At 41.4% G+C, this 12,239-nt stretch overlaps 1 protein-coding gene across 8 annotated transcripts in view; it reads left to right on the top strand.

Annotated features, from left to right (window-relative positions):
• CARD11 (caspase recruitment domain family member 11) overlaps window positions 1-12,239 on the top strand; it is a 220,382-nt gene that overhangs the window by 141,426 nt on the left and 66,717 nt on the right. For all 8 annotated transcript variants that reach the window (XM_063934192.1, XM_063934193.1, XM_063934190.1 and 5 more), the window contains 6 exons: window positions 1,400-1,564; window positions 5,365-5,413; window positions 8,213-8,328; window positions 9,461-9,564; window positions 9,668-9,705; window positions 10,359-10,491. In XM_063934192.1, coding sequence (XP_063790262.1) covers window positions 1,400-1,564; window positions 5,365-5,413; window positions 8,213-8,328; window positions 9,461-9,564; window positions 9,668-9,705; window positions 10,359-10,491 — 605 coding nt within the window. The remainder of the gene's footprint in view (window positions 1-1,399; window positions 1,565-5,364; window positions 5,414-8,212; window positions 8,329-9,460; window positions 9,565-9,667; window positions 9,706-10,358; window positions 10,492-12,239) is intronic.

A 12,239-nucleotide genomic window follows, 5' to 3' on the forward strand; every position in this document is an offset into this window, starting at 1 on the left:
ACATGCTCTTGCGCAGGTCTTACCACACATACAAGTTCCAAATCAGATTTTAAGAATGGTTCTAGCCTTTTGGCTAAATGAGCTTTTTAACAAATTAAGCAATCACAAACAAACAAATTCTCCAAATTGTATTTATTATATACTATTTATGTAGCGAACACCTTCAACATACCTATTTCAACTGATTTACTTTCTGTAAGCTTTCCATTATAAATAGAATCCTATTTTTAAGATTTTAAAAGTAGCAGAGTGTAGTAGTTAGCCTCTCTATCTCACATTTCCATGGTCACCAATTTGATCCCCGACTAGTGCCCCATTTGTGTGAAGTTTATATATTCCACCTGTGCTTGTGTGGATTTCACCGTGACTTCCAATTTTCTCCCACACTCCAAAAAACATACCTGTAGCTTAAATGTCTGCTGACTAAAATGTACTCTAGTGTGTGCTTGTGTGTTAGGGAAATAAACAGCGTTCCAATAGTTTTGGTACTGATGAATAACAAATATGTTTTGTAAAAATTAACCATTCTGGACGTTATTTAGAGATTAATATAAATTCATTTGTGCTCCGAAAAAATGAGACTCCACTAAGATTTGTCACACTACTCTCTACAAAACTTAAACGGGCTCTCAAGACCCACTTTTTCACCAAAATCTGCCAAATCTTATCCTAACCCTCTGTCCCACGCTCACTGTCTACCCCATCTGTGTCACCCCTGCATGTATGCCCCTCCCCTGTAGAATGTAAGTTCTCACGAGCAGTTCCCTCTTCCCCCATGTGCTTATCCTTTTTCTAACTTTAACCATCTTCGACTGCACCAAATGATACTGTTTTCTGCCACCCTGATACTTATGTCAGTGCCATCTGCTGTAGTTATATTTATGTACCCTGTACTTGTCCTATATTGTCTTCAGCTGTAAGTCACTGTTTTCCTGTTTTGATTATTCATTTATGTTCTCTGTAAATGGTGCTGCGGATTCCTTGTGGCGCCATATAAAAAAAGGATAATCATAATATACTCACATTCACGTGCACTCAGAGAGGCAGCTTATCAGCTTTCATGTGTAAGCTCAGTACAGTAGTGAGATGAAGACAACGTCAACCTCACCTATTATTTTGACTTGCATATATCTTCAAGATACAGAGGTCTGTGCACGTCCCAAAGGCTTGGCGTAAGTTTCTAAGATGCTGATAATGATAACTGCAGTATCTTTGCTCTAGACGTATGTACACACTAGATTTCGAGTTGCATTTATGTTAAAATGCATGTCATTTAATATACAGTTATATAAACTTAAGTGTACAAGTGCAGTTTTCTATTCAACACGAAATAAGGATTATTATATGTGTGTTCAGTGTAATTCATATTTTCCTTTTCTTGTAAACTTCCCACTTATAGACTTTACCAAGAAATCTACACATTATAATGTCACCTGGCTCAAAGACTAGTGGTCCAGATGCTGAGGACTCGTCAGATTCCGTGGGATCTCCAGATGACAAATACTTTTTCGAAAATGGCGACTCAAATAAAAAGAGGAGGATGAACCTAAAGGGCATTCCACAAGTGTGTTTATTCGACCTCCATAGAGTCTTGTAGAACTGAGAATGGCTAGGGAAAGTCAGATAATTTGCAAGATAATTTGCTCATGCCACAGTAACAGATCATATACAGAAAATAGGTGGAGATCTTTACCCAGGAAGAATTAATGTAATAAAACAATTTATTGAAACACCAACTGCAAAACTTAACTAACCAGACGTTGAAAACTAATTAAAAACAGCATCAGCAATTATAATATAGAAATTGTGCACACAGACAGTCCTATATAACAGTTGCAGCAGCCGTGAGTAACATTTTCTAGAAACTGATCAGAGCCTAATTCACATTTTTTTAGCAAGTAATGCAGGTTATTTACAGAATGCATGTATACCATAGTTTTGTTATTGTATACTGTATATCCTATTCATAGACTGTGGTAACGAAACGATAAATAACCTGGAACAAATTGATAAACCCGAAACAATAATCTTCTAAGATTACAATCTGATCTGAATCAGCAAGTAATTGTTGGCCATATGGTCAGAAAATGGCTGCTACCAACTTGTGTGTACAATAGTCTCCTGATTGTATTAACAGGTTCTACTGATAACCAAATGGACGTACAGTATCTCATCGAGTTTGACCAGATAGGTCATTGATACTCTACTAGAAACTGTGCAGCTGGATTCCCACTGAAGTCAGAATTTAGATTAATCACCTAAATGATATTTTCAAGCAATATCCACCCCCACCACCCAATGCACTACTATAATCCATGATAGAAACCAAAACATTTATTTTCAGTGCGTAAATTGTATGATGTAGCTTTAGTAGTTTCATCATGATATATAGTACATACCTCCCAACTCTCCAGATTTTCACGGGACAGTCCCGTTTTCTGGGACTGTCCCGCTGTCCCACACGCGGTGGGGGGGGGGGAGTTGGGGGGCTCCTGCACTCGCTGCCCTGCTTAGCAGAGCAGTGGTGAATAAATGCTGTGCGCAAGTGCCCAGCGTCTATTCAGTGATGTCAGAGGGACTGGCGGCATGCCAGCGGCTCACAAAGCACTGGTAATTCCCCCGTTAGTGACGGTAAAAGGGTGTGTGACTCGCAATGGCGGCACTACCGTGAGAACATGCCCCTTTCATTTAGACCACGCACCTTTTCAGGTGCGCGTGCTTCGTGTGCGCAGGAGTCCCGCTTCTCAATTCTAAACTGTTGGGAGGTATGCAGTATATTATATGTTTACTTAAATCTGTGTACAATATGCACTTTTGTAGCATCTTTGTAATTTCCCACCCTAGCTCATTTCAAACCCATGTGGAAAGCATTTGTGGCATCAATGATAATAGGGGTCATTGATTCCTAAGGAAAAGTGTGTGTGTGTGTGTGTGTGTGTGTATATATATATATATATATATATATATATATACACACACACACAGGAATCCACAGCACTCACCATTCCCAGGAGAGGGGTGCACTCACGTACTCCCCACACCTAGGTTGGGGTGCAGTGTGCTGTGACCGCCTGCTCAAATATACATACAGTATACTGGGAATCCTGCACTCTCCTTAGTAATTCCATTCTCCTTAATACTTTAATACATAACTGGATAAATAATGGGGGTTTAGTTCATGAATTGTACAATGCATTTAAGCTTGCAGTCCACATCAAGGGACCCAACTTCACTGCAAGCCCTACTCTATCACATACATTTTCACATAGATATTTTGGAAACCTGGCAACTGCTATCTCATGGGAGAAAATGTGCTTACCTGGCTTTAAGCTCACCTGCCAAACTTATGGCTTTAAAGGTAAGACAGTCACCAACACAGCTCAACAAATGTGCTTACCTGGTTTAAAGCTCACCTACCCATTAGTGATCAATCTGCCCATTTGTGATTATAGCTATTACATAATATGAGTATTTGTAATCCGGCACTCACACCTTGTATCCACTGATGTGCTAGGGTGCCTTTAAAGCGACCACTTTATGTGGTAACCCGATAATCATAGAAGATAGTTTACTACACGTAGTAAAAGAAAGGCACTCTCTAGACTTTTGATGTCAAACATGTTCATTGAAGTTTATTAGCATGCACATAGAGGTAGCCAACGTTTCCGTCCCATTATGGAACCTTTGTCAAGGCTCCGTGATTTGTACAGAACAACTGAGGAAATCACACCATGTGTGTCAGTGCATGCCAGCACTTCAATGAACAAGTTTGACATCAAAAGTCAGGAAGTCTGGAGAGTGCCTTTCTTTTACTACTTATAGTAAACTGTCTTTTATATATATATATATATATATATACATAGTTAGAAAATGTGTGAAGGGGCATCATAGCATGGGCTTTCTCTGGGGTAAATCTTGTCATGCCCCCACGAGGCATGCACTTTGTGTGTACCTTTTGGAAAAGTGGGGGGTACCAATTCTCTCTGTAGCACAGGGCACCAAAAAGTCTAGTTACGGCTCTGCCCTGGAGTGACGAGGTGTCTGGGTGATCAGCATGCAATACTGCAGCAAGTTCTTTGTGAAGCTGCTGCTGTGTCCAGTCTCTTACACTGGCAGCCAGGCGGGCGCTCTTAGAAGCTGTCAGTGCGCCCCGATCTCTATGCCTTGGTCAGACAGGTGTTCCTGCTTGATTCCATGGGGTAAATTTACTAAGGTGGGAGATTTTTAGAACTGGTGATGTCGCCCATAGCAACCAATCAGATTATATCTATTATCTGCTAGAAGCAGCTAGATAAATGGTAAGTAGAATCTGATTGGTTGCCATGGGCAACATCACCAGTTCTAAAAGTCTCCCACCTTAGTAAATTTACCCCCATGTGCCTAGTCCAGCTGTGACTCTGATTGTGCTCGGCGGGATCCTTACAGCTGACCTGCTGTAATAGTGCAGTCTCCTGCTCCAGTGTAGTATGCAGTCCAGTCCGTGCAGTTCAGTGTGGGTGGAGGAAGCTGGCATGGTGGCTGGTGTAAAGAACTGGCAGTTGGCAGATCAAAGGGAATCGTGGATGGATGTGGCCGGTTGCGCCCACAAGGCAAATCCGATGTGTGTCGTGTACTGTCCGAACCTCCCTAGTTATGCCCTGTATGGAAATGACCATGACACTCTCTTACAATGATTTAGATGGTTAGAAGATCTCTTTCTAAGTATAAGGAAAATGAGTGTCATAGGACAGATGCAGGCAACATTTAACCTAAGATGCTTTTGTAAGTCAGGAACAGAGTAGAGCAGGGGTTCTCAACATCCACCCTCAAATTTTCCTAACAGATCATGTTTTGAGGATTTCTGTCTGTGGAAGCAGGTGGGATAATTACTGACCCATCAAAATTGATTAACTCACTCTGCATGATGAAAGAATTCCACAAAATATGATGGGGTTGGCTACTGGATCCCGGCAGTCGGGATCCTGGCGGTCAGAATACCTATGCTGGGATCCTGACCACCAGAATGCCGGCAGGGGGGCAAGCGCACTGAAGCCCCTTGCAGGCTTGCTGCGCTCGCCTCGCTGCAGGCTTGGTGGCTTGCTGCGCTCGCCACAGGTTCTATTCCCACTCCATGGGTGTCGTGGACACCCAGGTGTGGGAATAGCTGGCTACATCCCATATGATGATGTGTTATTGGTTTTGAGGTCTGGAGCTGAGACCCACTAGGGTAGATGTTCTAATTGCCATTAGTAAACCTTTGCAATGGGTGACAGAACGTGACTGCATTTATACTGTGCTTTACAGGTTGATGAAAATACAAAGCCAACTGTATACTTTCATAGCAAACATGTGACCTCTTGATATCTATCTGTCTTTGTTTTACAGATCTTAAGAACAAAGTCTCCAATTTTCAATAAGCAAACTGAATTTCAAGGTTAGAAATGTAAAATGTTTATACTTCTGTATAACCATGTGAGAATTTTACAAAGACACGTATACTTATTTCACTTGTTTTATTAACATACACAGGGTTTTCTATGCTGTTATTTAAATGGGGATGGTATCAATATCCTGATATTTTAACCCTTACCCACCCCTCTCACATCTTAACCCACCCCACCTGCAGCCTAACCCTACTCTCACCGATGGCAGACTGGGCATTACTGGGTAGCATTGTAAGAGAAGCATCCCGTGTGCATGTAGCCAAAGTTGTAACCTATTCTGTGTTGTGTATATGGATTGTGCACTCCTTTTTCAGTGTCATCTTCACTATGTATGGGGTATGTGTAAGCGAGGCTGAGCGGTGGTGTGATCACATACAGTACATGTGTACAACTCAGAATACCAGTGGATAGATGCATAGGACTTACACCATGATTGCTTTGGGCATCGAGAATTGTAACCACATTACGTTAATTCAGAATCAGACCCATTGAGAGTTAAGTTCTTTATTTAAAATTGCAATAATAGAGCAGAAGAACCTAGAACTTGTGTAGTGGGACCCTTACTGATCTTTATAAACTATGGGCAGCTGATTCTAAATTTCATTGCACTCTTCGTAAATCACCACACCTTGTTTCACAGTAAATACAGACGTGTCCTCCCTTAGCTCTCCTTTCTAGCCTGGTATTCAATTTTCCCCTATACATTTTTGCATTAAAAAAGGGGTATTATTGTGATTTTTTTGCCTGATGTTTCTCTTCAGACTATTCAATTATACCCCTTTTGTCATGCGGTTTCTTGTGAAAACACATCCGATGTGTTTTCGCGTAAAAAAAATAGGGCTGATAGGGCTGGTTATCACGGATTTTGCTTTGCCTGCCTCAGGGAGGTGAAACAAAATCCCTTATACAGGCTGCTGGCATTAGGGACAATCTACAGTGGTTAATTGAATACTGGCCTTAGAATGGAATCCAGTGACACAAGTGATAAGGTGTCAAAAGCTATTATTCTATAGAACTCTATCACAAAAAAGCCATGTGTAGGACTGGCCAGAGGGATAGTTAAGTGAGGACACATCTCTATGTACAAATAAATGAACATATAAGCAAAATTTGGCCTTACACAGGCTAAATAGTAAGCAATGTTGTCTAATTTGTTAGTACAGTAAAAATATTCTTCCCCAGGAAAGCAAAATCACTGAATAATAGAATACTCATTTTTTAATCTAAGCAATAAACTTTATTCAATCAGCATTATCTGTTCTATAATCTTCTACTATGTCAGTCTAGGACAGGCGTGCCACTCTCACTGGCTGCCTGACACACACAGCTTCTCTTCTCACCAGCATTGTACAAATGTAAGAATTGTTCTCTACTGTCATGCCCGCACCACCAACATCTGCGTCCCCCCAAAGCTCTTCATCACAGGTCCATACCAGCCATACCCTCACCTTCATGTACAAAACAGCACAGCCTCCCAGCATTCCATGGGGCAGATGGGACAGAGATGAGAGAGGGAGGACAGAGATGAGAGAGAGACAGACTGTTTTTTCTAGTCAGTGCCCAGAACCACTGTTTCCCCACACCGGCAGCTTCCCCAAACAAGCACACCTGGCCCTCCCACCTCCAGCCCCCCCAGCATTCCAACATCTTCTCCATGAGCCCCGCTCCCACCTCTCCTGTGACCCCCTCCACTGCAACCAAAGCAGAGTAGGGACGGCAATGAGAGAGACAGGGGGGTAGGTACAGACAGAGATGTGAAAGAAAAACATACCGGGAGGCAGACAGAGTTAAGAAAGAGAGTTGGGGAGGAGGGATGACAAAAATGAAAGAGACAGACAGATGGGAGATATAGGACAAAAGTGAGAGAGAGATTGAGGAGTAGAAAGACATAGGGGTATATTTAATTGAAGTCGAAAACTGCCGTCTGTCGAAAAGACAGCTGTTTTCGACTTTTTTTAGGTCGGAAGGGGTTCCAACCTATTCAATATTTTCGAATTTCGACAAGTTGAAAAATTTGACTTGTCGAAAAGGACGTGGATCGGCGGTATAGCTGCCGATCCACATGCTTGTGTCGAAAACAGGGCAAAAACCGACAGGTTTTGGCCCCCTTTTCGACCATCTCAGTCCGACATTAAAAGATGTCGGACTGAGATGCGGACCCAGAGGAGGAGGGGGGGGGGGAGCCGCAGGGAGACGGGGGACTGACGCGGGCAGCCAGAGGAGATCAGCGCTACAGTAGCGCTGCAGCAGCAGGATGTCACACAGCCGCGCCGCTCACGGCAGCGTCCACCCGGCTCCAGCAAGCTTGTTGGAGCCGGGTGGACACTGCCGTGAGGTCGGGTGGCTGAGTGACATCCTTCTGCAGCTCTACTGTAGCGCTGATCTCCTCTGGCTGCCCGCGGCAGTCCCCTGCTGGTCTCCCCACGGTCCCCCCCTCCCCCTCTCCTCCTCTGGGTTCCTCACCTCAATTCGACTTGAAAAAGTAAAATTGAGATGGGATAGAATAGGGGTTGTCGGATCCATTCCGACAAATGCATGTCGGAATGGATCCGACGCCAATTGAATATACCCCATAGAAATGGAAAGATGGGTGACGATAAAACAAACAAAGCGGCAACACCAGACTTGATAGCTAGTGACCCTGCAAATGACGGGTCCCAAATTACTGATAGAGAAGACCTTTGTGGAGGCAGGTATAATGATTTATCTTATGTGTATAAGCCAAAACCTAGAGACCAATAAGTTTGCTGGCTTTTTGATTGTTTTCTTTGTGTTTTGTTACTATATAGCTGCTGAAGATCATGATAATAAAGCAGAGTACAACAGTGGTCAAACGGAAGCAGTGTTTCATAGGTCTGGTTCTTTCAACAACATTGCCATCAACAGCTCTGATGTTTCCAAGGCAGTATGTAGAGGACTTAATTACATCACTTGATATATGTTTTAGTTTGTTTTAAGTTCCTTCTTGCTGTGCTATTTAAATGTAAATGTATTAAAAAAACCTGAAATTTATATTCTGGAAAATAATATTTAACTGTCTTACCTCCTTTTAACATTTTTTACTTCTGACACATTTTGAAGGTGTCAAATACTTAAGTACAAAGGAATGAATGTCAGGCAAAATTAAGGTGTAATCCAAGTAACATAACAGATAAATTACTTTAAAAGAGAATAGCACAAAAAATAGTTTTTGTGTGTGTGTCAGATTCTACTAACTAAATTCAAAATAGCTGCCTTAGTGGACCTGAGCTGTCAGTGGTAGGAACATCAGTGATAGAAACATGAACCAGTGTACTTTATTCACTGTGTGCTCTATATTCAAAATACTTCATATAATCCATCAGTCATTGTGTGGAACTCATATTCTCACCCTCATACAACAACTCATGAATCTCACATAGAACAATGATCACCTCCAAACTACCTTGGTCCTCTCATTGTCGCCGCTCAGCACGACTCTTGAGTTAATCACTAATGCTTATCAATCTGGGGTGCTGCAGTTACTCCCACTCCAGAGGTTCCTGTTGGCATCTCTTTCGAGTGTCCTGCACTGTCGCCTGGCAGACTTTACTGGAGTGCTACATAGTCCGTTTACCGCCAGTCCCGGACACAGGGCATTGCCATGTTTTTTTCACATCAGGTGATCACTGCACCAACAATACGGATTGAGGTCTGGGACACCTGACATCAGTAACCAATCTGCAACCAGCAACCCCTATAAGAATACTTCCTGAATGTCATGGTGGTTGCAAGTGAAATATCTCTCAGAGCCTGATCTGCGAGCAGACTTTCTGTGTTCCGCAGTGCTCATTCTCAGAGTCTATCTCTAAGAACGTTAGCTCTTGTCCTGTATGCGGCAGCAATTCTGTTTCCAGCCTGATCCAGTGCAATTCTAGTTCCAGCATGTTTCCAAGCAATTCCAGTTCCAGCCCAGTTCACATTAGACCTATACAAAACACTGCAAAAATGCATGAAATATATAAATATTCTGTCATGTAAAATAGAAATAATGTTTCATACAAGATATTTTTTTCTAGTACCCATTGAAAAATCGCAGTCATAGTATTATGTCCACAACCCCAGAACCCCCCGGGAATGACTCCATCATGCGAAGGAGCAAGGAAGATGTGCCTGTGTACAGGTCAGATTACAAAGCCAATGTTTCATTTACATAGTCAACAATTCTTTAAATACTCTAAAAACACTTTAAAAACGTTACTCTATTTCTTTAATTATTTTAACAGTCCTGCTGATGAAGACTATGACAGCATAGAACTTGATGGTAAGCTGTGCAACAGATTCCCTAATATATGCTTTCATTCTCAGAATATAAATCTATATTGTCACAATAGCCGTGGTGGAATTATAATGGGGAATCACAAAAGTTGTGTTAACAGAAATATATCTTAGAAAACATATGACTATATTGTGTGGAAAGACAGGCTAGCCCTTTCCTAGACTCTTACACACTTTTTTCTCTAAATGCCTGTCGTCCTAATAATGATTATTTTAATTATGGTTAGAATATATACAAATGAGATGTGTTACAGCGTAATGCTATGGAGCAATGGTGGTGGTAAGTGGGCATAAAAAGCCCATACAGCTAATTAACAGGGGCAATTTAATTAAGCACGAGGTTCCAGCTGCTCATATTGCATGTAATCACCTCTTTGATATGTAAGCAAAAAGTAACAAGGTTTTCCTCAAAGATCCTCACAGTTAAATGAATCTTTTCCATAGATAATTACAGTAAGAGTAGAAGACAATGGTTCCAGAAACAATAGAGTAAAGCAAGAACACTGATTTTATGCTGAGACAGTTTCACTTAAATGTTACACCACATTCAATAATGTGTTTTGTTGCAGCAAAATCAAACCTCTTTCAGGCAATATGTATTGTGCCTAATGAGGTACTGATATTTGTATATCTTTGCAGATGAGTTTCATGATAAATATTATTTTGGACCCCCATCTATCCATTCCTCTTCTTCTTCACACCAGTCAGAAAGTCTGGATAGCTATGACCTCGAACAAGTTAATTCAATTTTTAGAAAGTTGTCTCTGGAAAGGTAACAAAATCATTGAGTGATGTTAATGTTATGTCATTACAAGCTGTACACTCCTGCTTTTAGGGTAAAGCTGGGTACACACTGAGCGATATGTCGTCCGATCCGACATATCAGACCGACATATAGCTCACATTGGCGCATGTCGGCCAGTGAAGGATGGAACGTGATTGCTTCGTCCTTCATTAATATCGTTCCAGTGTGTACGCGCAATCTGAGCTGATGGGCATTGATTTCGATGTTGTAACAAATGCCAATTGTATGTACCCAGCTTTAGGAAAAGTAAATCTCCTGCCTTCATGAGTTGGCTAACAGAACCCTTCCAGGAAAAAAATGGTAGTAAATAAATGTAACCACTTCTCTTCAGATAATGAGTGGGACCAGGGATCTCTTGTGAATGGAATCAAACTTCCCAGTTATGTGGACATGAACTGTCTTATACTCTGTATTAAAAACAGTGAACACTATTGAAGTGACTTTTTGCACAAGACCATATGCCCAGTTTTGGTTTCCTTATAGATAATGATTGGAGATGTTGTAGTAATTCTTGAAATACCTATATGTCATTTGTGTGTTTACAATATATTCTAATTAGCACATTCCTTTTACTTGCATTTTCTATCTACTGAATGGTCACCAGACTGCCGGGATGCTGACCACATCCCATCACTACAAGTCATCAAAAAATACTGTTACTCTCATAGATGCAATAGCAATCTATGGTGCTCTTTATGGCTTTTTTTTCAGACAAGTGCACGTTTAAGAAAAAAAATAACCATGTCCTAATGAATAGAAGAGAAATAGAAATTGTATTAAACAATTTCAATTGAAAAGTGAACTTACTTCTAAGCAGCTGTTGGATGAGGTAGATACACCTACAAAAGAAACGGGATCCGGATTGAAAGTCGACAGTAACTAGGTCGACAATGTCTAGGTCGACCACTATTGGTCGTGATAAAGCTAAATATTTATCTTACTTAAAACCCTTTAAGAGGTCAAAGAACACAGTACGCTATTGGCGTACGGAATACCGTAAGGGTACGCACGTTGCGTAACAATCGCTTAGCCGTAGTCGAGACGCTCAAGCGTCACGTTCGCTCACGGCCAAGAGATCACAGGCAGGCACGCTATTGGCTGCCGACTAACGTAATGATACGCTATTCGCGTAGCGGACGCTCGGGACCACGAGGAGATCACAAGCGGCGCTGACGCTCACAGTGTAAAACCTTTATATCTATACCATAAAACAATGTATTATGCAGTAAACCTTGGTGTAGTGATAGGGTGTAGAGGTAACACAGTATAACCTTATTAACTTAAAAGCTGTTCGAGCGTCTCCGACGCTCTGAGAATACTTAGAAATATAAGAAATACACAGATACCGATCTCAGGTTCTAACACCTTCTATGAACGTTCTATTTGCAAAAGAATAATACAATACAAGTCATACACTACCAATATAACATAGACTAACTAACCAGATAACTACACATGAAATACAATACAATACAATTACGTTTAAGGGAAAATGAGAGAGAAAGAGGAGAGGAGAGAGAGAGAGAGATATGGCTCACAATAACAATAAAGACAATATGATTGCGGAGAAAACTTACGCACAAAGGAAACAATCGCATGCGCCTCTGGATATCCAGCTCCCGATTATCAGTGGTGAGAACCGTTGAAGAGAATGAGCTGGATCAGATCGGCTTGTCTATTTATGCCCCACACACAATGCAATACAATGGTCCCTA

The sequence above is a fragment of the Pseudophryne corroboree genome, chromosome 7 (genome assembly GCF_028390025.1).
Source record: "Pseudophryne corroboree isolate aPseCor3 chromosome 7, aPseCor3.hap2, whole genome shotgun sequence".
In the NCBI taxonomy this organism is placed as follows: Eukaryota; Metazoa; Chordata; class Amphibia; order Anura; family Myobatrachidae; genus Pseudophryne; species Pseudophryne corroboree.